General features: G+C 41.1%; 2 protein-coding genes across 5 annotated transcripts in view; one reads left to right on the forward strand and one right to left on the reverse strand.

Moving 5' to 3' along the window:
- SYNC (syncoilin, intermediate filament protein) overlaps nucleotides 1–11624 on the forward strand; it is an 18291-nt gene extending 6667 nt beyond the window's left edge. The window contains exons 2-5 of one of the 3 annotated variants that reach the window (XM_027517029.1): nucleotides 814–1987; nucleotides 8323–8447; nucleotides 8632–8708; nucleotides 10049–11624. In XM_027517029.1, the coding sequence (XP_027372830.1) occupies nucleotides 814–1987; nucleotides 8323–8447; nucleotides 8632–8708; nucleotides 10049–10059 (1387 nt within the window). In that variant the 3' untranslated portion in view covers nucleotides 10060–11624. Of the gene's footprint in view, nucleotides 1–813; nucleotides 1988–8322; nucleotides 8448–8631; nucleotides 8943–10048 lie in introns of those variants that run through there. The other 2 variants (XM_027517036.1, XM_027517023.1) reach the window with 2 other exon arrangements.
- On the reverse strand, nucleotides 11335–27917 carry RBBP4 (RB binding protein 4, chromatin remodeling factor). Of its 2 annotated transcripts, none has more exons than XM_027517049.1 (12): nucleotides 27769–27917; nucleotides 27063–27210; nucleotides 23591–23736; nucleotides 16442–16615; nucleotides 15981–16096; nucleotides 15702–15862; nucleotides 15470–15596; nucleotides 15248–15325; nucleotides 14599–14675; nucleotides 14448–14505; nucleotides 14248–14358; nucleotides 11335–12308 (listed from the first exon to the last, which is right to left on the reverse strand). In XM_027517049.1, exons 1-12 carry the CDS (start codon nucleotides 27782–27784, stop codon nucleotides 12243–12245), a joined length of 1278 nt encoding a protein of 425 aa, XP_027372850.1. In that variant the 5' UTR covers nucleotides 27785–27917; the 3' UTR covers nucleotides 11335–12242. The 2 variants fall into 2 exon arrangements, with proteins under 2 accessions (XP_027372850.1, XP_027372858.1); XM_027517057.1 differs by lacking the exon at nucleotides 27769–27917 and adding an exon at nucleotides 27569–27699.
- Nucleotides 27918–27932: the final 15 nt, after the last annotated feature.

A 27932-nucleotide genomic window follows, 5' to 3' on the forward strand; every position in this document is an offset into this window, starting at 1 on the left:
CATGGAATAGTTAAGGATAAATCAGTTCTCTTTATTCATTTGTGGCTGTGCTGGGTGTTTGCTGCTGTGTGTAGGCTTTCTCTAGTTGCGGCAAGCGGGGGCTACTCTCCAGTTGAGGTGTGTGGGTTTCTCCTTGCAGCAGGTTTCAGTAGTTGTGGCACGGCATGTGGAATGTTCTAGGACCAGGGATTGAACCCACGTCGTCCCCTGCGTCGGCAGATGGATTCTTAACCACTGGACCACCAGTGGTTGTAGTCCCTTTGTTTTTTAAATGTTTTATTGAAGAGTAGTTGATTTGCATTGTTGTGTTAATTTCTACTGCACAGCCAAGTGATTCAGTTATACATATATATATATTTTCATATTCTTTTCCACTATAGTTTATCACAGGATATTGAATATAGTTCCCTGTGCTATACGGTAGGGCTAAATCAGCTCTCTTTAAGTGTTCAAAGAACTGACATGGAAAAGAAATTAGAGTATCTGATTCTAGAAAGAAGAATCAAGTCCAGGTGAAAACTGTGGGGAAGGTCTTACCTCAACACTAGAACTTTCTTATGATGGAACACAGAGTGGCTCAGGTGTGGGTTCCTGTCCTTTGATGGTACGGAAGCAGACTCAACACTTACCTCCTGGGGATGGTGTCAGAGCTAAGCCATAGGCTGTGTTGTGGTGATCAATGAAGGGAGGGGGCGGACGACTGCCCTCCGAGATGTGAGAATTTGCTATTGGCTAGGGTTGTGTCCTGGCAGCTGCAGTCACAAACCCTCCCAGGACTGTGACCACCCTCTCACCTTGTCATTTCTCTTGCAGGGCAACAAGGCCAGAGGTCATTTCTCCTCTTCAAGAGGAGAACTCTGCATCCCTGTATGAGCTGGGGACCTGGAACCCAGAAGTTACTCTGTCTTTGGAGGGGACCTTGAACTTAGAGGACATTCTCTACCTGGGGGACACAGGTGACCTTGATGAGGCTCTGTACGTGGAAGAAACTGAACCGCCAGAGGAGACGCTGCACATTGAGGAAACCAGGATGCCAGATGAAGCCCTGTACCTGGAGGAGCCAGTGAGGCCGGAGGCGGCTTTATATGTGGAAGAGCCGGTGAAGCTGGAGGGGGTGTTATATGTGGAAGAGCCCGTGAAGACCGCAAGCCCAGAGCAGATAGTTCATGGGGGAGACAGGGTCCTGAGTGAGGCGAAGTCTAAACCCAAGGAGAGCCTCCAAGCCGGGCCGAGTCCCAGCACAGAGGGGAGCCTGAGCATAGAGGACCTGGAATTGCTGGAGGGGCGTTTCCAGCAGTGCATTGAAGCCGTGGCCCAGCTGGAAGAGGAGAGGGATCAACTCATCCATGAGCTTGTGTTGCTCCGGGAGCCTGCCCTGCAGGAGGTGCAGCAGGTCCACCGGGATATCCTGGCTGCCTACAAACAGCACGCCCAGGCAGAGCTCGAGAGGGATGGGCTGAGGGAGGAGATCCGGCTGGTCAAGCAGAAGCTGTTTAAGGTGACCAAGGAGTGCGTGGCCTACCAGTACCAGCTGGAGTGCCGCCGGCAGGACGTGGCCCAGTTCGCCGATTTCCGGGAAGCGCTGACCACCCGGGCGGCCCAGCTCTCAGAGGAACTAACCCAGCTCCGGGAGGCCTATCAGAAGCAGAAGGAGCAGTTACGGCAACAGCTCGAAGCACCTCAGAGTCAGAGGGATGGGCATTTTCTCCAGGAGAGCCGGCGGCTCTCTGCCCAGTTCGAGAGCCTCATGGCAGAGAGCCGCCAGGGCCTGGAGGAGGAGTACGAGCCTCAGCTGCTGCGGCTCCTAGAGAGGAAAGAAGCTGCGGCCAAAGCTCTGCAGAAAACCCAGGCCGAGATCCAGGAGATGAAGGAGGCCCTGAGACCACTGCAGGCAGAAGCCCAGAAGCTCCACCTGCAAAACAGGAACCTGGAGGACCAGATCACCCTTGTGAGGCAAAAGCGGGATGAGGAGGTGCAGCAGTACCGGGTAGGCCCACTGGGCGTGGGAGGAAGGACAGTCTTTTAGTCTAGAGAGGAAAAGGGGACCTGGCCAAATGTCTTTGGACTGAATGCTAGCATATGTGAAGTGAAGTGAAGTTGCTCAGTCGTGTCTGACTCTTTGCGACCCCATGGACTGTAGCCTACAAGGCTCCTCTGTCCATGGACTTCACCAGGCAAGAGTACTGGAGTGGGTTGCCATTTCCTTCTCCAAGGGATCTTCCTGACCCAGGGATCGAACCTGTCTCCCACGTTGCAGGCAGATGCTTTACCACCTGAGCCACCAGGCTAGCATAGGTAGGAAAAGCAATTTGTTTCATGGGCCAGTCACTCACTTCTTTAAGCCATTTTCCATTTCATTCATTCAGGCCTGCTAGGGCTGAAAGTTAACCTGCACTCTTAGTTTCCACGACACTTTTACACCAGTGATCTTCCATTAATCCTCCAAGTCAACTATTATCATTTTTCTTAGATGAGGAAGCTGAGGCCCAGTGAGTCGGAGTAATTTGAACTCTAGTCTGACCAACCCCAAATATTTCAGTGCTCTTTCCACAGCACCGTTTTCCAACTCTGAGTGAATCGCCCTTGGGTTTAGATAGAACAGGAGGGAATGAGGCCAGATAGAATACATTCTTTCCCCTCCCCGGTATTCACTCTCATGTCCCACCTATCTGATCTCTGCTTTGAAGTTTTCCAGTCTTAAAAAGCTGGGATGAAATCTATAAACCTCTATCCCTCCTTTTCCTTTTTTGTGCATTTGTCACCATTTCAACCGTATTCAAGCTATTTCTGATTGTGAGCCAGTCCTAATCCCTTTTAGAACAAAATGGGATCTAAACACTAAGTGCATAAACAGTTCTCTCTCCCCCACAGACTGAGCTTTCAGAAGGTAGGGAGTATGTTTTACTTATCTCTGCCACCAGGCTCAGAGTCTGCATCAGTTAAGTGCTGACTTCTGTGCTGCTGGGCGCCATGAGAAGCCCACACTGTGGTGCTTTTCAGAGCAGTATTTTTGTCTTTTGAAACACACATTTTTTGGATGAACTTAAAAATCCCAGATTTTGACTTACCCATAAGGAAGATGTCCTCTGTTGAAAATGGCTGCATTCACTTCACTGAAGATTTTGTCAAACTTTCTATAGCTTATATTACGAAAAGAATAGGGTTTCGGGGTCATGGTATTGAATGCCTTCAAACTATACATATTTACTCACCAACACTGCCCCCCACCTCCACTGCACTATTTTTTTATTGGGTCATAATCTACTTAAAGGGTGCTAATTATTTTTGCATAAACAAATAACTTCTTAACACCTGATACTCAATCAGATGTTACTTTAATAACTGGAACCCAGGGTAGGAAGTAACATGTGATTTAAGAGAGGTACATATAAGAGTGCTATGGGATAATGAGATTATTTTTAGCCATGGATTAAATCAGAGAACCTGTAACAGAAGAGTTATTTAAGTACTGAAGTATAGGCAAGATCTAGACCAGTGCTGTCCAACAAAAATATAATGCAAGCCTCAAATATCATTTTAAATTTTCTAATAGCCACTTATGAGAAATAGGTGAAGGTAATTTTAATATATTATTTAATCCAATAGATATAAAAATATAATTAGTAACTTGGCTGCAGGTGAAAAACTGAGGTGAGTTGAACTGTGAAGGTAGGTCAGGGCGGATCCCATTAGACTTTAAATCCAGCCTAGGGAGTTTGGACTTTATTCAGTGGTCAGTTGGCTCTTTAAAGATATTTAATAGAGGGATTAACATGATCCTCGCTCTTTTTTCAGTTAAAAAATGTATTTTTGGCTACACTGGGTCTTTGGCTGCAGTATTTTGGCTGCACTTAGGCTTTCTCTAGTTGTAGTGAGCAGGGGCTACTCTAAACTGCAGTGCACGAGATTCTGGTGGTGGCTTCTCCTTGGGGAGCACAGGCTCTAGGCACAAGGGCTTCCGTAGTCACGGCTCTTGGGCTCCAGAGCAGGGGCTGAGTAGTTGTGGCCATGAGGACAGTCGCTCCCAGCATGTGGAATCTTCCTGGGCAACGGCAGGCAGATTCCTAACTACTTGACCACCAGAAGTCCCCCTTGCTCTCCTTTTAGAAACATTATTGGTGGCAGTGTGTAAAATGGGCTAGAGACCGAGAGGCAAGCCAGACTGATTAGGAAGCTACTACAGGTAAGAGGAAACAATGGTAGCAAAATAAAAGGAAGGGAAGCAAGAACAAACGTAGAAGAATTTTGACTACAGAATGAGTGGGGCAGAGGTGAGAAGTCAGAGGATGCTAAGATTTCAGACAAGGCTAACTCAGATGGTGATGCACTAAGTAGGGAATCCTTGGGATTAGAATTTCCTTATATAGTGTTAGAATTCTAGAACTGTTTCCCCAGTGATTTGCATCACTATACTGGATTTGTTTCAGATTTGATTATCTGTGCAGCTTTCCAAAGATCACTCTATGAGAAACAACCCTGATGAAAGTCTCCTATTTCTATACCACAATTAAAGTAGGAAAAAAGGTCTGAAAGAGAGAATTCTTTCTGAAATGACTTCTCCTAAACTGTTTGCCAAAGGCCATGTATGGCATCTGATTACTTTTCAAGGGTACACATCACCCTGGTGACTTTAAATTTGCTTTCATCACCATCACCCATTCATTCAACAAATATTTAGCCTACTTTTTTTGTGCCAGGCAATGAGCTATGTGGTGGCAAGAGATGAGAACTTGTGGTGAGGGGTAGGGGTGGCGGACAGTCACTGTCCTCAAAAAGTTTATACTTCAATTAAAAAATAATAAACAAAAAGAAATTAAAAAACAGAAAAACAATCAGAAAGAAAAAAATTAATGATAAAAGTTTATAGTACAGGAAGGATACAAGATAAAACTTCCTAAAATCGAAGACATCTGTGTCTAAGTATGTAAAGTGTGGTTTTAGAATCAATGAAATAACATGCTTCAATGTGATAGACAATGTAATAGTTGTAGGAATAAAACATTGTACTGATGAAGCAGGTATAATTACCCTTGGGGAAATAAGGGGGAAATTTCATAAAGGATTAAAAATAGCTCAGGTGTACTTGAAGTTCTTTACATGTAATAATTCATTTAATTCTTACCTCTGAGATATGTATAACTATTGTCACCATTTGAGAAACAAGTAAACAGGTGAGTCAGAGAAGTCATTTGTCCACGGTAACACAGCTAGGAGGGGTGAGGCGGGATGTAACCCTGGGAAATCCAGTTCAGGTCCATGCTACAAGGTTTTGAGCCAAGTCTTAAAAGCACACTCCAGCCATGGCCTCCTCCTGGGGTTTCATGGAAAACAGTTTGAAGACCATTTAAGTCTGCCTATCTATATGTATCTGGGCTTCCCAGATGGAGCTAGTGGTAAAGAATTTGCCTAGCAGTGTAGATGTTAAGAGATATGGGTTCAATCCCTGGGTCAGGAAAATCCCCTGGAGGAGGGCTTGGCAACCCACTCCAGTATTCTTGCATGGAGAATCCCATGGACAAAAAAAAAAAGAATCCCATGGACAGAGGAACCTGGCAGGCTACAATCCATAGGGTCGCACGCTATTGAAGCAACTTAGCACCCATGCATCTGTGTTATCTCTACTTTTATATCTATTTATGTGAAGGCAGTAAAGCAATTTGTTAGAGTATAAGCTCTAAGGTAATGGCAAATCCTGGGTCTACCACTAACTGTGAAACCTTGGACAACTTACTTAACCTGTGGTTCAGCTCCTTCACATGTAAAATGGGATTAATGGGTCTGCTGCAAGGAATATACTTCTTAATAGTATCTGTAAAGCACTTATAATGTGCCTGGCACATAAGTATGCACTCTAAGTGGCAGTGTAGAGGCTAGATTGAAAGAACCTGGAAAGACCATTTAGTGGGAGGAGAGAGATGTGAAGGAAAATGGGCAGAATTTGGGGACTGGTTGCAGTGGGTGGGGTGAGTTTGCTGAGAATGATCAAGCTTTTACCTTCAAATTGGAAGACTTCTAGTGCCAAAAGATGGAATATGCTTACTATCTGCATGCTTCACATCAATAAGCATTTTATGTGTAGGGTGCCAGACATACTAAGATCCAAGAACCTACGCGTGGCCACAAGAACAAAAAAGCCACATGTAGCTAGTGACTTCCATATTGGACAGTGTAGACTAAAGGAGTAATGGAGGTCCTAGTTAGAAGTGAGGGTCAAACTGCTGCTGCTGCTAAGTTGCTTCAGTCGTGTCCGACTCTGTGCGACCCCAGAGACAGCAGCCCACCAGGCTGTCCCTGGGATTCTCCAGGCAAGAACACTGGAGTGGGTTGCCATTTCCTTCTCCAATGCGTTAAAGTGAAAAGTCAAAGTGAAGTTGCTCAGTCGAGCCCGACTCTTAGCGACCCCATGGACTGCAGCCTACCAGGCTCCTCTGTCCATGGATTTTCCAGGCAAGAGTAGTGGAATGGGGTGCCATTGCCTTTTCCGGAGGGTCAAACTAGCAGGAGTCTAAATGCCAGACTAAACAAAGTGGAAAGCCTATCAAAGACTGAATGATAAAACACGTTTTCATGGCTGCACCATGTGGGATGTTAGTTTCCTGACCAAGGATTAAACTCGTGCCCTGCTGCAGTAGAAGCACAGTCTTAACCACTAGACCACCAGGGAAATCCTGATAAAGCAGTTTTTAAAATGTTAACCCAGTGATGCTACATAGGATAAAGAATGGAGATTGTCCTTCATTTCTGTCACTGTATTAATACTTCATTCTGTGACAGCTTCTCCCTGTCAAGAGCTTATCAGTACAGATTGTCTTCACAAGCATGTTCTTTTGTATACCCAGCAAATGACAGGTTTACTAGATAGCAAGGCTTGGGAAACTGGGGCACAGAGGTATGCAGACGCTTTTAGATAACACACTCTTAGATGGTAAGGCCACATTTCTGCATGGTGTCAAAGCATGGTTATGTGTTTGATGTTGCTCAGGCATATTCGACTCTTAGTGACCCCATGAACTATAGCCCGCCAAGCTCCTCTGTCCATGGGATTTCCCAGGCAAGAATACTGGAGTGAGTTGCTATTTCCTACTCCAGATCTTCCCAACCCAGGGATCAAACCCAAGTTTCTGAGTCTTCTGCACAGGCAGGTGGATTCTTTACCACTATGCCACCTGACTAGGCACTAAAAAATGACCTTTTGACAATGTATGATGAAAGCTGAGATTCAGCTACAATATCAAACACTGCAAACTGACATGCCTCAGGTATACCAAGGATGACTCAGAGAACAAATTATTTAGATCATTCTATTTAGAACATGCTTCCCTGTTGGCTCAGTTGGTAAAGAAACCCCCTGGAATGCAGGAGACCCAGGTTCAACCTGGATGGGGAAGATCCCTTGGAGAAGGAAATGGCAACACTCCAGTATTCTTGCCTGGAAAATCTCATGGACAGAGAAGCCTGGTGCGCTTAGAGCCCATGGGACTGCAAACAGTCGGACACAACTGAGCAACCACCATCCAGAGTATGCACCTGAACTGGATTCCAAGTTTATTATTCAAAATCTGAGATAGTCGTTGCCCCTTAAAAATATGCCTTCCAATTTCAGCACTCCCTTTCCTTCCCAACTCCCCCATGCTGAGGATCCATGCCAGCTAGCAGCCAAGCCACAGACTGACTTGCTGACATCTTTCTTACATCATTCCACAGACATTAATCCACAGAGAAAATCTGTAGAATGATCCTACCTGGTTTTGGCACAATGGGAAAGTTATCTGAGATGCAAGGGCCTCCAGGGCATAGCACCTTCATTTTCCAAATTAGCACTTTAGAACAAATTGCCCTGATATAATAAGTGAAGGATATAGGAAATTAACAACTATGATACCCTCATTAATTAAGCATCTGCTTGTATGTCATGTTGTGGTAAGTACTAAGTAAAGCTATGTCTGACTTCAAGGAGCTTCAAATACAGTTATTCAAATATACCTGCTTACATAAAGACTTGGTTTCTTTCAACTTCAGTTAAGTTATAGGGTAGTATAAAAACTGATTATCTTAATGGAAACAAACTTGCTCATTAAGGGTCTATAAAAATTCTTAGTTCACCAACTAAGTGATCAAAATCCTCCCCAATACTTCAGGCAAGACTGCTTTTGGGTCACCATTTTCAAAAACATCCCTGTCAAAACAGGTTCTCTGAATCTCATCTTCTCAATCTCAACACTGCTATGGAAATAAAACAATGTGTAAAGAAATGGTTTATAATAATAAGACGTCAGGTTTTTATTGTTTGGCTCATTAGAGATGTGCTTGGCCCTCATGCAGGAACAGCTGGAGGAAATGGAAGAACGACAGAGGCAGCTAAGAAGCGGGGTGCAACTCCAGCAACAGAAGAACAAAGAGATGGAGCAGCTAAGAGTCAGCCTTGCCGAAGAGCTCGCAACTTACAAGTCAGTTTTTGCTGTTCCCCAAATCTCAACCAACTCTGGCTGAGGGGATGGTGGGGAGGGCAGATGGTTGCTCATGAGAAATTTCTCAACAGTGAAAAGCAGACAAAAAAAATTGGGGGGAAACTCTCAAATTGTGCTCATCCATGAACAGAAGGCAAATGGTTTTTGTTTTTTTTTTTTAAAGGGCTATGCTACCTAAGAGCCTGGAACAGGCTAACGCTCCCACTTCTGAGGCAGGTGGAATCGAGACACCGTCTCAAGGTGATACTTACGGTTACAAGAGTGGTGTCTGCCTTGTTGCCGCTTTCCTAACAGGACTAATGCCTCAAAAAAAACCTGTGTGTCTAATAACAAATTACATCATTTAGGAGTTAACAGGATGACACATACCTCCAAGCTGCCTGGTTCAAGTATTCAGGCGTCCTTTGCAATGTTTCAGTTTCTAGTAGGACTTAAAACACGCCCTGATTGTCACCAGGAAATCTGGAACAGGATAAAACATCTAGGCTCTCTGCATTCTTACTTTCCTCACCCTACCTGACCCTATCTGCTATTCATAAACAGTTTCCTTAGAATAGCAGAGAGGGCAGTTAGGACATCTAATTCAGACTATCACTAAGGAGGCCAAGAAGGCTAAAGTAACCTGTTAACAGTCACTTAAAAAGCTGAAGAGGGTGTTGTTTATAGACCAAAGGACATTGATTATTGCTTAATTTGTGAAACAAGCAACACATCTATCTATCCAGTGATTTCTTTACATTCCAATGTTCTCATTCTTTATAAAATCCTAGATTCTCTTGGATAGACACTAAGGATTTAAAAAGATGAAATTGGGTATTAGATTAAGTCTATAAATCTTTATTAATTTCCTAGTTAACCCTACATCTTGGATACAAATTCATAAGTAACTATTGTAACTGATGCTTTTCCTGAATTACTAGGTTTTTTTTTTTTGGCTCCTCCGCAGTTTACAGGAGTTCCCCGACTAGAGATTGAACCCCTGCCATAGCAGTGAAAGCACCAAATCTTAACCACTAGACCACCAGGGAACTCCCATCCTATAATTGTCTTCTACTGTGTTTTATCTAGGCATAACAGACCATGCTTATTGTTTGAGAGATCACTAGAACGCTGTAATTGAAGAAAATGAGCTGCTAAACACCTTTGTGTGGATCAGATGAAAAGTACAACTGGGAGAAGACAATGATTAATCCAAAGAAATCAAAACTACAGAATTTCAGACCTTGTTATACCTCTGTAAAGTTAACGTGGGCAGATGAAATTTTTAGTGAGCCCCTACCAAAGTCATCCCTGATTAGATGCCAATCGCTCTAGCAAGCTCTCCCTAACATATCTGCACTAAGCTTCAGAAATTCATTGTTAAAAACCTTATAATGGGAATTCCCATCGTGGTCCAGTGGTTAGGACTCAATGCTTTGGGGCCTGGTCAATCCTTGGTCAGGGAACTGTGTGGCTTAATTGCAAGCCACACAGCACAGCCAAAAAAAAAAAAAAAAAAACACCCACAAAAATTGTATTATATACTGTATTATTTTAAGTTGCAAAATTTCAACTTATCCTTTTTTCTCTCAACCTTACAGGGGCTGTTTAGAAACATACGGCCGAATCTGTAACCAAGAAACAAAAAAAAACTTCTTAGCAAAGGATCACTAAGTACCCTTTGGACATACTTTTTTCTAAACAGAGAAGGGAGTGTCATGGATTTGGCAAGCAGTTCTCTCTGGGAAAGTTACAAATACTGGCTGACCTGTTTAAAAAGATTCTAGGGCTGGCTGGAGGCAGAACACTATCAGTCCACTCTTAGCTGTATTCTATTTCATACGTTACTGGTACTGATCTCAGTGCACTGAGGAACGGAAAAATGAGTCTCCTGTCAGCCATCAGCAACCTTCCACAGGCACACTGAGTAAAGGATGAATGTATGGACACACTCTAGTGAAAAATGTACCTTGCCTTGTGTTGACCCAAAACAAAGTTTTTCAGGAACACAGGTGAAGTAAAAAAGGCACCCTATTATCATTACAGTTGACCCTTGAACAATGTGGGGCTTAATCTGCACATAACTTAGTTGGCCCTTGGTATCAAAGATTCCTTCACCTCTGTGGATTCTGTTATTTACTATTGAAGAATATCTGTGTAAGTGGACCTGTGCACTTCAAATCCATGTTGTTCAAGGGTAAACTGTATATGGTTTACAATCTGGATCCTTTTGTGCCATGAGTGTTATACCTTAATTGAATTCCTTTACAAAGTTTTTAAGTCTATGATGATTCACGTAGGTTTACTCTAAAAGAACTACTCACTTAAAAACAAACAAACAAACAAGAAACAATCCAGATTTCCCAAAATATCTTACCTTATGAAAATGATTTTGGGTCAGAGTGATCTCTTCAGTTAGACTGGGTGTTTGGCAAAGAACCAAGCATTTTATCTGGTTATGGTACTTGGCTTTCAAGAGCCTACTTTTTTAACCTCTAAGTACAGGCCCCAGTGAAATACACTGGGGAGATTCAACCTCTATGAGAAAAGGTCAAACACCTTTTCAGAATTTAAATTTTGCCTTAAATTCTCTCTGCCACACTGCCTCTAACATTCTTAAAAGTTCATGTGGTTCTCTAGAGGTAAGACTTCAAAAAGATGTTATTTTACCAAAGCCTAATCTGTACACCTGATTCAGGGTTTTATGTCTTTCACTTCCCCTGGGAAGGAGTAAGCTCTTTTCTATACCTCTGGGTCTACTATATTTAATTCTGCTGTTGGTAGTCAAAGACCACAGAAAATAACTGTCATCTGAACAACTTTTCTAGAAGCCAGAGACTGGTGTTTGATGAATGTTATGCACTAAATAAAACCCATCAGCATGGGATTATGTAGAAAAGCAATTTATTCCATTATAAGCACTTAACACAGTTAGTCAAGGAGAGTAACAGGCCTGCTGGTGAAACAGGTCACCCAAAATAGAGATGGTATCAAACTAGTGGTCAAGGACTAACTCCTTAAAAAAAAAAAAGCAACTCTTATCCAGGATTAATTTAATTTTAAAAACAAATACAAGCTATTGGTTCACTCTTCTCAACTTAACTGGACAGTCTACCTGTGGTATAACTGTCAGGTAAAAACATACATCTTTACAACTTGGTGGTCCCAAGTTTTTTTAAAAAACCATTTCACAGAAAGGAAAGAAATAATATGAAAACAGCTCAAGAAATACACTAACAAGCAAAAATATATGGGGAAGGAGGAACACATTGTTTTGACTTAACTGAAGAAACTGAGAGGAGACTGGTCTATGTAAGGAAATGTGCATCCTGGAAAGTTCAGCGTGTAGGAATTTGTATGACTTGAATCTCCCCTATTTCCTGAATAAAAACAACATCTTGTAGTATTTATACTTCATGGCTCAGACACCTACCTCACTTAGCTCTATTTCTTACTCACTCTAGCCTTTACTTAAATGAGTCTGAAAAACTTGGGGATATAGCATAAGAAGAAAAATAACCACACACAATATTCCCCTTTTTGTGGCTACTTTTAGACCTCTGTTACTAGAAAATTCCTAAAGAAAATTTAAATATAAGTCTGTGGCTTTGCTGAATCAAGAAGCCCCCAGTTAATATTTAGAAAACACCTTCTGTTTGGACTAATAACATTGTTGCTAGAACTTATTATAGAGAGATAACCAAACAAAGTCTGTGTCTCAAAACCAGTGTTAAATCAATCTCAGAGTTGAGAGGAAGAAAAGGGGAGTCTAAAAATCACAAGTGCAGACATGATCTAAGATCCTTGTCCTTCTGGATCCACGCTTCCTTCAGGGTCTTCATCATTATAAATGTTCTCAGCCTGCCAAAAACAAAGAGAAAACGGTATTGAGTAGACAGGAAAGTTACTTCTTGAAGTTAAGGCTGAAAATAGATGAGGCCAGGAGGACATACAGTGGGGTATATAGTCTGTTTTAACTATTCAACTCTGCAGCAGTTTGCTAAAAGCAGACATAGTCACCTGCAAATGGATGGGTATCGTTGTGGGCTAATAAAAACAGGCAGTTGGCCATATGCCAACCGCCTCCCCATTAAGATATTCCCCCAAAACTGAAGTATGGTTACTGTTTGTCTTGATAATCAACCTTGAATCTTTTTTTTAACCTTGAATCTTTTAACCAGACACTAATCATAATAAGTAAAAACAACACAAATGTCCATCAACTGATGAATGGATAAATAAAAGTAGAGTGATGGCTGCCTAGTACTGGGTGGACTAGAGGTGAACAGGAGGAATGACTACTGGGTATGGGGTTGGTTTCTGGGGTAACTAACGGTAGTGATGGTTGCACAATTCTGTGACTATACTAAAATTTGCTGAATTGTACATGGAGGAAAAAAGAATCCCCAGGCCTCAACAAAACCATGTTTCAAAATCAAATCTCAATTTATAAATATTTTTAAAAGAGAAACCGTTCTTGCATAAGGTAAACTCTACATGTACTACTTTCTTGTTCTTAGTGTGAACTATGCACAAACCACTAGGACAGATGCTGTAGAGGATGGGATAGACATAACTTATAACCTGACTACAGGGACCAAGAATGTATACAACTGCGTGAGCAGTCTGACAACAGTTGTGTGGTATCTTTTCCCCTGACACCAATGGGGTGTCCAACAATTCAGTTCAATCCTGATGCTGACCACCTGGAGGCAAATCTGTGACCAAGGGCTCACACCCACAAGACTTCAGAGGCCAGTGTCAAGCCCTGATAGCTCAGGCTACCCAAGCACTTTTGTCCCACTTGGCTGTAAATTTTCTCACAACCTTGTCCCCCACCCTCTGGCCCAGTTTGGGCACAAGGGGCTACTTATAAATAGCAAGAGAGACTCCTACTACTCAGGAAATCTCAAGAGTATAAGCATTCCCTAAACATACCAACCACATTTTGGCAAATAGCCTTCTATCAAATAGTTACATATAATTAAACATAAGACTAGAAACCCAAATTTTAATATGAGGAAATTCTATCACGCTGTTCTACAATCTGCTTTTTCCCAGCTTATCAATGTATCATGAATAGCTTACAAAACTAGTGTACTTCTTTTTGATACGTAATATTCCAAAGTATGGATGCAGAACATGTGTTAATCTCATAAAACACAAATATTCCCATCTTACTTATTTTTGATTAATAGCATTATTCCATATGAAAGTTCTGAGTATCAAAATGTTTTTCCCTCATGCTAAGCCAAAATCTCACCTCTGGCACTTCTTCCTGGTTCTAGATCTACTCTGAGATAATAAAGGTTTATTTAGAATAATTTTCATTTATTCAGCCACTGTCATTTAAAAGTCATGCAATTGTTTTTTAAACTGTAGTCAAAGACACAGTTTATCATCGTAACCATTTTTAACTGTACAGTTCAGTGGCATTAAGTCCATCCATACTGTGTGTGCAAGTATCACCACCATCCATGTCCAGAAGGCAATCATTTCTTGGATTGCAACATGAGACATTGTTAATTATTTTTATTAAATCCCAAGTGCTCTGAAAACTCAAAGCAGGGCGATCACCTTCAACCAGGGCATAAAAAGGCAGGTAATGTTTTTGAAATCGAGGCAAGTTTCCTGGAGAAACAGTACTCTCTGATGCTGTGACACTGGGACAACCAGATAAGAGTAGACATTGACAATGGACAGGTAAGTCACATGGTGGGAGTAAACTAACAGAGCTGCCAGCTGTACTGAAGTATACATAAACAGAATAATACTAGGATTCATTTATCTAAACACTTACCATTTGCCACACTTGCATGATATTGTCTTCTGATACAGAACAAATCACCCAAGGTTCGTTGGGATTCCAGGAGAAATCAGATATCTTGGCAGTGTGACCACCATGAATAAACTGAAAGAGGGAGGAAAACAGAGATGAAAAGCAGACAGAGGACAATAAATCATGAACTATTTCAGTTGTGCTCAATATCTGTAACATACCAACAACTCTGGTGGCCCATCTTCTGCATCTTCTGGGGATTGTTCCTCTCCAATTTTACTAGCACAAAAAAGTTTTTAAGTTAAATTTACCTTGAGTATTCTGGAAAGTGTAAGAAAAGAACTTCACAAAAACTAATTTAACAAGACATACCTTAAATCCCAGACATTCAGTCTACGATCAGTACCACTGGAAGCCAAAATAGTCTCATTGTGAGGTGACCACTGAACCTATATGTAAGAAAAAAAATCCATCAATTAGAAAACTGAGGAGAGGGGAATTTCCTGGTGGTCCACTGCTTAAAAATCCACCCTACAATGTAGGGGAAAAATGTTTGATCCCTGATCAAGGAACTAAGATCCCAAATACCGCAGGGCAACAAAAACCCACAAGCCACACCTAGAGAAGCCTGTGCAATGCAACAAAAGATCCCTGCAGTGACGACCTGACGCAGCCAAAACAAACAGATAAATGCCAAATGTCATCCAACACTGACCTAAAAACTAAAGTACAGCTCATCCACACAATCTACCCAAGTACTTTCAGTATTACACACAGTGCCTTTGCATTCAGTTTTGAACATAATGTAACAAATATTTCTTGAACTGAGTCAGAGGGCTCTGCATATTAAGAAAGGAGCTTAATTAAATTGATTAGGCAGAAAACTTGGGAGTCAGTACTTTAGGACTGAACTGCGAAATTATGATAGATATGGCAAGTTACCAAGAAATGGAAATAAGAGAAGAGACACACGTCAGGCATAAAGTTGATTAAAAACACTAGAAGCATTAGTTTCTCCTACCTGGAATATTTCATCCTTATGTGATTCAAAGGAATGCAACTTAAGTTTCAGATTTCTCAGATCCCACAGGGCAACAGTCTATGTACAAAAAGGAAAGCCAGAGTAATCAATAAAATTTTTTTAATGAGAAAAAGAAAATTCACAACTAAAAGATCTCCGTGCATTCAAAAGAAGTCAGAGAAATCCACCCTTTGTCTTTTTGTAAAGATAAATCACACTAACCTTGTCAGCTGATCCTGTGGCAAGAATGAACTCACTATAAGGATTGAAAGAAAGGCAGTTCACTTCAGCAGTGTGAGCATCAACTGAGTGGCTTGGTTTGGAAGTATTGTTTGAACGAGTATCCCAGCTTCAGTGAAAGAAAAAAAACAGGGGGGAAAAAGAAGCTTAAAATGGATAATCAAATATTATACAACTTAGATAATATATTGAGAAAAAGATGGATTCAACTCACATCATGAGTTTCTGATCATCAGCAACCGACCCAAAGAGGGACTCATGGAGCAGATGCCAGGAGACATCCTCCACTACTGCCGTGTGCCCTGTGAAGATGGTCTTCGCATCCACAACTTTCCCTTCCTTTGGAACAGCACTTATGTCCCACAGGCAGATGGTCTTAAATGAGAAAAATGAGCTATTATATAAAAGAAAGAGTCTCACTTCCTCATATACCCCAGAGGAAAACGCTGATACAACTAGCCCAGATGTGCTTCACACTGGGAAGGATACGCACGTGGTCATCTGAAGCACTCAGTAAGTGCCCACTGAGATTTGGGTTCCAAGAAAGCCCATAGCCTTCCTTCTGATGTCCACGGAGACGCAAGTCTGGGTTGCACTCTCCAGAAGGGTCTACAAAGTAACAGACACATCAAGACTATCCAGTCCACTGCCTCGCTGGACCTACTTAGCATAATGGAATTTTTATCAAGAGGTCTAAAGCTCTTATTTTTTATGAGAAATACAGACTATGACCAAATAGATAACATTTAAAAGCGGCACATTCTGTTCTATGTAAAAAAGCAATTTCTTTTTCCAGATGTAGGCAAGAAGGTTGAAGGAGTAGTACCCACACATATCAACATAATTCACAAGATGTTAAGATACACAATGAATAAGTTAGCAATTAAAACTGAGAGAAGCAATGTATTCCTGTAGTGATACATCATTTGTATTTGAATAGAAGAGAGAAGATACCTGGTTTAGAAGGATGTTTTGTATAGTCAAAAACAAGAACATCACTGGATGGAGTCTTGGTTGCAATGATGCAAGGGTTCTGGGGCATATAGCGTGCCCTGTTTACCTCTCCTTCATGGTTGATCTTGATTTCTATTTCAATTTTTCCACTAACCGAGCCAAAACCTCCAAATTCTGTAAATAAGATGTTAATTGCAAATGAGGACAAAGCAAGAAGTACTCTATGTTACTCAAAGTTTGACACAGGCAAGGCTTTTAATAAATGAACTGGTATAATACTAGAAGCAGTATCAATATTTATTAGCAATATAAAGTGCACACTCCTTATTTCAATTATTTCTTACCATAACTGTACAGAGTAGGGAAGAATTATCTCCAAATATTTCACATGAGAAAAAGAGGAGCTGAGAAGACCTGTATTAATTTGCTCATGGTGACGTGACTACAGCAGAACCTAAAACGAATGCCCATTTTTCTGATCCCTTTCGGCTATGATACTCTTTCAGCTATGCCTAAAATGATTTTGGTAATTATATACCTAATAAATCTCAAATACATACACAGTGTGCTAGGTACTAAAGAGTCCCTCCTCTTGAGGGACTCTCTCTAGTCCCTTTCAATCTCTAGTTTGGGGTAACCTTCCTGAAATACTGACACCTTTCTTCGTATTAGTGAGGAAAAACAGAGCCACAACAGCTGGTTCAATTTTCCTGACCCCCCACTTACACTTGCCAACCAGAGTCCTTGGCTGAAATAAACCAGGTAGGCAAGGACTAGACAAAAACATATTTTATTCACATTTGACTACTGTATGCACTTACAGAGTTCTCCCAAGTACCATTATAAAATGTTTAAGAATATAATTTGTCATTATATAAATCTTGGCAAGGGTTTCCCTGGTGGCTCAATGGTAAAGAATCCACCTGCCAATGCAGGAGACACAGGTTTGATAAGTTGGGTAATATGATTAGCAGATAACATTCAACCTCAAAATAATTTTATACACTGCAAAGCAGTGGTTCAAACAAGCTAACAGCCTAAAAACAGTTCAAAACAGATTCTCAAAGAGGGGGCAAAGAAAAACATTGAACAAATCTCCCTCCAGAATTCTAGACCACAAATTTCTATAATGCAAAAAGAATGCATGATTAGGATATGTGATCTCAAAGAACTTTTATTCCAAACACAAGGAGATAAGCACACAATTTATCAGCTATATACTACTACTAGGGCTTTCCCGGTGCCTCAGTGGTAAAGAATCTGCCTGCCAATGCAGGAGACATAGGTTCGATCCCTGCATAGGGAAGATCCCCCAAAGAAGAAAATGGAAACCCACTCCAGTATTCTTGCCAGGGAAATCCCATGGATGGAGGATACTGGTGGGCTACAGTGCATGGGCTTGCAAAAGAGTCAAGATAAGACTTAGCAACTAAACAACAACATACTACTAATCAGAGGCACCCTCTCCCCCGCTACCTGCGGTTAAAGTACAATAGAACTTGGATTCAATCCCTGGTCCAGGAAGATTCCACACGCCACAGAGCAACAACTACTGAAGCCTGCACGCTCTAGGGCCTGCACGCTACAACTAATGAGCCCCTGTGGTGCAACTAAAGCCCATGCGCCTAGAGCCCGTGCTCTCAAACGAGAAAGCAGCCCCACTCTCTGCAACTGACAAAGCCCGCATGCAGCAATAAAGAACAAGTGCAGCCAGAAATAAACAAACGAGTAACTATATCAGTGTGTATGTGTTAAAAAAAAAAATCAGCTTAGAGGATTCACAACTGAGATTTATGAAGATGAGGATTCATCTATTTAACAAATAATCAGGGACTGCTCAAATTTAACGTGAGAGCAAAAACACCAAATCTAATGTAGGGAACAAAGACTGAGGTATCAATGTACAATACAGTGAATGACTATCAAGGTCTAACTACACTCCTATTTTGTTTGCTTCCCTCGTAAAATACTATTTAAAAAGACTGAAATATAATAATATGCTTAAACTGTGTAGCCTGATGAATTTTTACACATGCGTACATCAGGGGAGTTACTACCTGATAAAACATGGAACATCTCTAGCACTCTCATCCTCCCCGAAGGCACTTCTGTATCCCTCCCAACTAATACTGCTGGACAAACTAGATAACCAGCATTCTAATTTCTACCACTTTGCCATTTTTTTAGTCCATAAACATTTTGAAACTAAGAATAAGTTGCAACATCTTGAGTCAAATATTCCAATTACTTCATCATGACTTAATACTAGTTTATTACATATAACTGAAGTTAGAAGACTAAAGGTAACTCAAAAACAAACACTCCCCCTCAAAACCAATTCCCCAATAAGTTGCTAAAAATAAACTCGATATTTCAAGATCTTGGTAACAGAATCTGAAGTAAAATTTCAAACCTATTTTCAGGGCTTCAAATATGACCATAGCTGGGCTGAATGTAATACAAATACATAAATTCTTTTTAAATGTCAAAACAAGCCTAAGCCAATTTTTTGTTCTTTCATCTTGAAAGTTCAATGATCTTTTGAAGCTGTCACCAAGTACCTCAGATCAAATGCGGCTAAGCAGATGGTAATCAATTTTAATAGCTCGATCTCAGACTTTAGGACACTTCATCTAAGAGCAAGGAGGGACTAGGAATCTATCTGTGTAACAACCACTTAAGAAGCTTTAAGAGACATTGGTATGTATCTACTTCCACCATTGTTGAGACCATATGGAGAGAGCACCTGCTTTCCTTTAAGCACCAAGCTTGTCCAGCCATCTGAGTGATTTGAAGGAAGGAGGAGATGGAAAAGGAAGAGAAAAGGAAGGTATGTAACCTTAGGGAAGTTACCCAGTTTTCTTGTGAGGATTAAATAGGGAGATGTATTGCAGTCATACAATCATGTCATATACATTACTTTTATTTTCATAGTTTCTATAGTGTTAAGTATTAGGGGGATAAAGGTATCATCAGAAAAGCAAGTCAGCAAAAGCAAATTGGTTTGATGCCACTCAAAAAACAAAATAGATAATCAACAAGGATTTAGAACTTCCAGATGTACAAGCTAGGTTTAGAAAAGGTAGAGGAACCAGAGATCAAATTGGCAACATTTGCTGGATCATAGAGAAAGCAAGAGAATTTCAGGAAACCATTTAATTCTCTGCTTCACTGACTACACTAAAGCCTTTGACTGTGTGGCACAACAAACTGTGGAAAATTCTTAAAGAAATGGGAATACCAGACCACCTTATCTGTCTGAGAAACCTGTATGCAGGTCAAGAAGCAACAGTTAGAACCAGATATGGGAGAAGGAAATGGCAACCCACTCTAGTGTTCTTGCCTGGAGAATCCCAGGGATGGGGGATCCTGGTGGGCTGCTGTCTATGGGGTCGCACAGAGTCAGACATGACTGAAGCAACTTAGCAGCGGCAAAGTCCATACAAAGCATAGAAATACATTTTAATTATCATAAATTTAAATCACACTTGGGAAATCACTTGGGCTTTTGAAGATCAGTGAGGATCAGAATGCCTAACTCCTTTATTTTTTTTCAATTCAGTGTCTAGAATTTTCTGGTAAATTCTCACATTTTATTTTCCTTGGGAGACACAGGCCTCGTGGCTGTATTTCTAGCTTTTTTCCCTTAAACCAATGGGCATCAAATCTGTCTCCAGTGCTGGTAAATAAAGAAAAGCTTTTAAAGTAGGATGTATGCGGTAAAAAAAAAAGAACCAGATATGGAACAGTGGACTGACTCCAAATTGAGGAAGAAGTACGTCAAGGCTGTATATGGTCACCTTTCTTATTCAACTCATATGCAGAGTTCATTATGTGAAATGCCTAGCTAGATGAATCACAAGCTGGAATCAAGATTTCGGGAGAAATATCATCAACTTCAGATATGAAGATGCTGGGAAAGACTGAAGGCAAACGGAGAAGGGGGCTGCAGAGGATGAGATGGGTAGAGAGCATCACTGACTCAATGGACATGAGTTTGAGCAAACTCCGGGAGATAGTGAAGGACAGGGAAGCCTGGTTCGCTGCAGTCCACAGGCATGCAAAGAGTGGGGCAGACTTATCGATTAAACAACAACATAAGGAATTATACCCAATGTTGTGGTAGCCTTAATGAAATATGGGAAAAACAAAAACAAAACACCCAATGAATCATCATGTTGAACATCTGAAACACAACACTGTAAATCAACTATTTAAAATTTTAATGGTCAAAAGAGAGAAGTACCAGAAAACAGATAACTATTTTAAAACCTTGGAGTGATTTGAAAGGCCTTTCAAAGAATGACAAAATCTGAAGGATACCAAAGGAAAGGTGGGTAATTAAAAATTCACAGCTTCTAAAGTAAATAGGGAACTCAGTGGTAAAGAACACAACTAAATAGCTGTGGCTCAGTGGTCAAGAATCCACCTGCCAATGCAGGAGACATGGGTTCCAGCCTTGATCTGAGAAGATCCCACATGCTGCGAAGCAACTAGGCCCATGTGCCACAACTATTGAGCCTGTGCTCTGCAACAAGAGAACCCACTGCGATGAGAGAAGCCACTGCACCACAAGGAAGCCCTCCTTGCTGTAACTAGAGAAAAGCCTGCCCAGCAGCAAGGATCCAGCACAGTCATAAATAAATTTAAATAAATAGGATTCAAGATTATAAAATAAACAGGGGAAAAATTATCTATAACCTATTAGGGATAACTTACATTACATATATAGTTAACTCAAAAGAAAAAATGAGAAAAACACATAAATAGGCAGTTCAAGAGACTGACAAAAGATAAATATTTTAAAGTAAGTCCAACATCACAAATAACTTAAAAAGCAAGTTAGGGAATTCCTGGAGGTCCAGTGGTCAAGACTCTGTACTTTTGCTGTCAAGGGTGCTGATGCGATTCCTGGTGGGGGAACTAAGATTCTGTAAGCCCCGTGGAGCAGCCCTTAAAAACCAAATGACATGAAAACCAAAACCAAGAAAGAAAACACCCCTCCAACAACAACAAAGTAAAATGAGAGCGCAGCATTCAATGCTGGTAAAAGCATGCAGAAACAGACATCAATGTATCTGCTACTGGTGAAATTGAGAGTCTTATTTGGAGGGCAACTTAGCAGTACCAATATACTTGGAAATGTTCTTGCAAATTAATCAACATTCAATTTAGGTAATTGTTCTACAGCAAAACTATGCAAGATATATGCACAAAGACTATTTTTGAAGTCAAAAGATTGGAAACCACTTAAATGTTAATTGAGTAACCACAGCAGAGTATACAGGCATCAAAAGGAGGCACATGCCCATATGCTCAACAAAAAAGATGTCTGGGATACATGAGGCTGCGAAGTATTTTTTATCTTATATTCCCAGTACAAAGAAAAACTACCTATCCTTAGTACTTAATGTATCTGTTGAGTGAGTGATCCAATAATTGGGATAAATCATTTAGAAAACTATCAATTTAACAGTGATCCATAAACGACAGATTTATGTGGCGAGGGGTTCACATAGTTGCTTCAATTTTTTTTTTTTGTCTGCACTACATGGGCTTGTGAGATCTTATTTCCCAGACCAGGGAGCAAACAGCACCCGCCCCCCACCCCCCACCCCCCACTGAAAGCAGGAAGTCCTAACCACTGGACCACCAGGGAAAGCCCTGCTTCAATTTTTAAAGATGATTTATTATATTACCAATCAGAATATTTGCTTTATACCGAAATAACTAAAAATTCTATTTAAAGACAGTTTGTCTTAGTAAAAAGAAAACAGGCTCAGGGAGGCTAAAAGATTTATCCTCAAACTACACAGCTAGTGAGCAGCACAACAGGGTCCCAAGCCCTAGTCTTCTGATTCTTTTTTTCTTTCTAACAACAAAAAAATTTGCTATTTTTGGCTGTGCGGCATGTGGGATCTTAGTTCCCCAACCAGGGACTGAACCTATGCCCCTTGCAGTTTAAGCATAGACCCCTTCATCACTACTAATGCCTACCCAGAGAATATCTCTGCAGTAACCATACCCTACAGCTCACACACACAGGTCAGTGAAGCAAAATCATGTTTGCTGGCCCTTATCCTAAGAACTTATTTTGCATTCTGCTAAGCTAAATATGGAATGATCAAAAGAATAACTGCACATTACAATCTTGGCAAATAACTGGAAACCAAAATAACTTAAATAATGGAATGGATTCGATTAATCTGCAGAAATCTAAGATAAGATAACATTACACATTCATTTTTGGGGGCCACAAATCTCAATACTGAAAGTCTATCTTCTACCTTTGGTAATAATTTGAGTTCAAGGACAATAATAAAGGAAACCCACTCAATTCTATCTCTTCTGAAAGGGAAAAAAATAATTCATGAATAGTTAAGCCCTAACGTTATCACCTAAAAATAGGATATAATTAAACACTCATTTAATTTTTATATACTATACAGCAAATACCATAGTTAAGTCCTTTCTACCATTTAAACCTGGAAAGGGTAATTTATTTATTTATTTATTTATTTTTAATGGCTGCGTCAGGCAAGGCCCGGGCTGCAGCGGCGTAGGACGGAGAACGTGAAACGCGGCACCGAGCGCTCTCACCGCAAGCGCAGACAACACCGGCACCGGAAAGGGTAATTTAAAGCCAGTGCTTTTCAATCTTTTTTTTCCCCCATTATTGCCCCATAAGATATTTTGACACCTTAATGAAATTCTAATACCACAGATAATCTGTGTATTGTTTATGCATGCTATGTATATCTGTGCTTGAAACAGTTCAAAGAATAAGACTGTTTTCACACATGCCCCACTCTGAGAATCAATTTTCAATTCCCCAGGGGCAGTATCTTCCATGTTGAGAATGCAAGCATGCATGGCAATAATCTATGGTGGATTTTAACTTCTTGAAATTTGCCTACCACCAAATTTAGTTGAAGGAAGTTTATAGAAAAATTACAGAACCAAGTACATGTTACATGTCTTCTGACATCTAATATCTATACTGAAAATCAGGCTTTTCAAAGCTTAATATCTTGTTCTTGAGAGGCTACTTTATCAAACTGTACACACTTTTTAATGATAATTCAGAGATACAAAAATATAACCAAAATAAGTATCATTCCTCCCTTCACCTTTAATTAAGACTCCTACCTCCTTTTTCACTGTCGTAGTGTGAAGCATCAAACTGAGCGTCATCGTTAGGGAGCTGCACGCTGGCTATCACAAGGTGGTTTTGCTCATCTGATGTGTGTGTCCCCAGGACAAGTCGATGAATACTGAAATCTTTCCCTTCTGGTCTGTAATAGCAACATATGGTCAATAGTCAATTTAGTAAACTAAGAGAGACCACAAAGTCAGTGACATACATGTATATACAAGGCATTATTACAAACAGGTTTTGAGAGAAAGAAGTCATTAAGAGCCGTATTTCCTTACTTTTAACATATCTTCCACAGAGCTGAGGGCAGGTACCACATACCACTTAATTTCGTAATTATTTCTTAACTTGGCCAAATATTTACAATTACTTTTGAGGAAAAAGTCTGACAGAATAAAATAAAAATTAATTATTCATCCTTTACAAGTAGCTGGAGAGAAAAAAACCAATTATTGGGTATATGAACACTTCTGGTTACTTCATTAAAATGGAAAGGGACTGACATCAGGTAAGCTAATGTCTCAAAATGAGATAAAACCCAGAAGAGGGGGACAAGAGCTTTGAAAGACAGTATTCCAAGGGAGGTAAGCAAAGATGAAGGTTACAACACTATGAAGTAATATTCTAATTTAAAGATGGTTTGCGAAAACGGACTTCCTTGGTGGCTCAGACAGTTAAGAATCTGCCTGCAATGCAGGAGACCTGGGTTCAATCACTGAGTCAGGAAGATCAACTGGAGAAGGGAATGGCTACCCACTCCAGTATTCTTGCCTGGAGAATTCCATGGACAGAGGAGTCTGGCAGGCCACAGCCCATGGGGTGGCCTAAGATTAACTAAGTAACAGAACGAGGACTGAATCTAAATGACTTTGAATGTGGGAAAACAGTGGGAGAGAAGGTCAAAAGGCAGATTGAAATCAGACCCTAGGGTACTGAATGTTTGCTTAACATATGAACTCTCTACTAAAAGGAACAAAGAACCATGGAAAATTTATAAGGGATGTACCATAATTTGAGTTATGTCAGAAGGATTAATTCAGTGTAAAGCATAAAGCAGAGATTCTTCAAGTGTGGTATGGGGAACAAAAGCATCAACATTATCTGTGAACTCCCACATGCAAATTCTCAAATCCACTATAGACATACTCAATGAGAAACTTAGGGGGGGTGATTTGTAGTGCTTAACAGTCTGTTCTGGGAATTCCCTGGTGGTCCAGTGGCTAAGACTCTGTGCTCCTGATGCAGGGGGGCTGGGTTCCATCCCTGGTCAGGGAACTAGTTCCCACGTACCACAACTAAGACTCTATGCAGCCAAATAAATAAATATTTAAAAAAAAAGAAAAAAACCAGTCTGTTCTACAGGGAATTTCCTGGCAGTCCAGTGGTTAGGACTCAATGCTTTCTTAATTCCTCGTTGGTGATCTAAGATTCTGCAGCTTCAGGGCATGGCCAGTGTAAAAAGAAAAAAAAAGTTTTCCGATTCCTTCAGCTGATTATGATGCCTGTTAAAAGTTTGAGAACCCCAGTCTAGATGGGAAAGATGCTACACAAGAATTCATCAGGGCTTATAAACAGACTGCCAAGTCAAGAAAGGGCTGAGGGGAGGGGAGGGGGGGAACAGATCTAAGAAATGTCAAACCAAAGTCAACTATGATAAGGAGAAATAGAAACAATAGAAGAAAGCTGGGTTGGTATCGCCATAGAAAAAATACACTTAGTTTGGACCACATCATGTAGGGAAAGCTAATAAGATACTCTAGAGAAGACACCAATAATAACAGGCAGCTGGAAATTCAGGTAGAGCTCAGAAGCTGGGTGTTAAGATAACCAGCAGAAATTCCTCTGCACACTTTCAGATATCCTATGTGCAAAAAGAAGAGGAAATATAAGAGGGCTGCCAACATAAAGTTGGGGATACTTGTATTTACAAAGTTAAACAACTAAAGGAAGTGCGGGAGTGAAGAAGAGTATTATAAAACTACAACCGTATCATTCTTTCTAAGAAACAGAATATAAATAAACACCAAAACACACAGACACACATTAAACAGACATTAGGGAGAGTTGTTGTAAGTAATCCCATCCTAAAAAAATAAATAACACTGTTATACAAGTACAATACCAAAATAAAGGAAGGGTATTTGGACCAAAGTCTAATCCTGCAGAAAGACTTATTCATCTACATCTGTAAAGAAGAAAGCTACTAAGAACACAGATTTCAGCCTTGGGTTATTCAGTCTTAAGTCAAAGTGAAGTCGCTCAGTCGTGTCCAACTTTTTGCAACCCCATGGACTGTAGCCTACCAGGCTCCTCCCTCCATGAGATTCTCCATGGCAAGAGTACTGGAGAGGGTTGCCATTTCTTTCTCCAGGGGATCTTCCCAGACCCAGGGATCGAACCCGGGTCTCCTGCATTCCAAGCAGACGCTTTAACCTCTGAGCCATAGCAAGTGCTTGTGTTTTCCAAACCTAGTTAATCACATTACATGGAAAGCTTTTCCAGAATGATTTAGTAAGGACGGGGTGGCCAATATTTGGGATCCTTTGGTCCAATACAATTTACCACCTGACTATAGTAAATCTAGAATTACTGCTCAAACTATTTTTAAGTATCCTGCCACAAGTTCCTAAGTGGTCTGAACTACTGACAACTAACAGAAACAACTCCTCTTACCCTGAATTCAAATAATTCTGATAATCAACTGAATATGGGAACTCCTAATTAACATACTTAGGACAAGGAGGGAGGTTTAAAAGGGAGGGGACATAAGTATACTTATTGCTACTTCATCTAATGTATGGCAGAAACTAATATAATACTGTAAAGCAATTATCCTCCAATTAAAAATAAATTAATTAAAAAAAAAATCCTTAGGACAGATCCCCCCTTTTAAATGCCAACCGGAGGATAGTAGGCTCATATTGTTATTAATAATATTTGCATAAATTGTCAGTTTTTGAGCAAAAACATAGTCAAATAACCACAATTCACAAATATCCTGACTTCTAAAAGTCCTGAATTTTGAAGAAACGTACTTACTCAGTACACATGTAATTTTTAAAGATTGTTCTGAGTGGCAGGTTATCATGTCACAATCATCTCTGCATTAACCAGATAGTATAAACGACTGTGAGATTCAAAATTTTTTTTGTTGAAAGAACTGCATTTACCATAATCACTTTTTGAAAGCTGACAAATTTTACATTATTGTTTGGTCAACTACAGTTATAATACGCCTATTCAATTCAGTTATCAGAAAAAGAAGACATCAACATGTTTTCTCTTATCAAGTAAACTGCAAAGTAGTTTCACATTTTGTCTTTTTTGGCCTAGAAAAAAAATGTCCCCAATAGGTTCTGATCACGTGTCCGCTCCGGGTGACTGGAGAGAGGAAAACAGGGATAATCAATGTGAGAAATCTACACTGAGAACACAACAAAATAACATTCAACGGATTCTTATCACCTGGTTACATCTGGAAGCCACTGTGCAGTTAGGCTAGGCCACTCCAGAGCATGGGTCATCACCAAATCGTAAAGAAAAGGGGTGTTCTTTTTCCATATTTTGTATTCTTCGTTGATCACACGTTCCTCTACTGCGTCATCAAAGGCTGCTAAAAAATAAAAAACAAATTAAGTTAGCGACCACAAATGGAAACCGAGTAAACACTTCCAAAGCCACCGGCACTCCTAAATCCCGATTCTGAAATGGAGATCTGTCTAAATCTCCCCGAGGCACAGCCACCAACGCCGCTCTCCGGCCTCGCGGGGCTTTAACTGCTGGGCTCATCGCTGCCAAATGCCGTTAACCGCTCGGGCGACGGCGTCGGGAGGAGCACAGAACCGGCCTGGAGGCCGGAGCACCGGCCCTTGCGGGTAGTAAGCACTGCAGGGAGAACCCGGAGAGAGGCGAGCAGACCGACAGGGCGTGCGGAAAAAGACCAAACACCCGCCGGGGACCCAAATGCCTGCCTCAAGCCGCTGCGCCGGGGCCTCAGCTCTGGAGGAGCTGGAGCGCCGTTAACCCGCCCCGCGGAGCGATTCTCCTCACGCCTGCGATGGCGGGGACGACACTCAGCTGAGTCTGGCCTGTCCTCACTGTTAGGCCGTTTCGAGGCCGCTACGCAACCCCGGCACCCCCCACTCTCCTGGGGCCGCCCCGGAACCCTCACCTTCCTTGTCGGCCATGGCGGGTAGGCAAGCCGGCGGGGATCCCGGGGTTGAGCGTTGCGGGAGGGGCGGGGAGCCTGCGGGCGCTCGCTCTGCGCGCGCGGCCTCTATTGTTTCCTGCTGCCCCTGCGTGAGGGATGACTCGCGCACCTTCGCGCCAACACCG

This window comes from Bos indicus x Bos taurus, chromosome 2 (assembly GCF_003369695.1).
Source record: "Bos indicus x Bos taurus breed Angus x Brahman F1 hybrid chromosome 2, Bos_hybrid_MaternalHap_v2.0, whole genome shotgun sequence".
In the NCBI taxonomy this organism is placed as follows: Eukaryota; Metazoa; Chordata; class Mammalia; order Artiodactyla; family Bovidae; genus Bos; species Bos indicus x Bos taurus.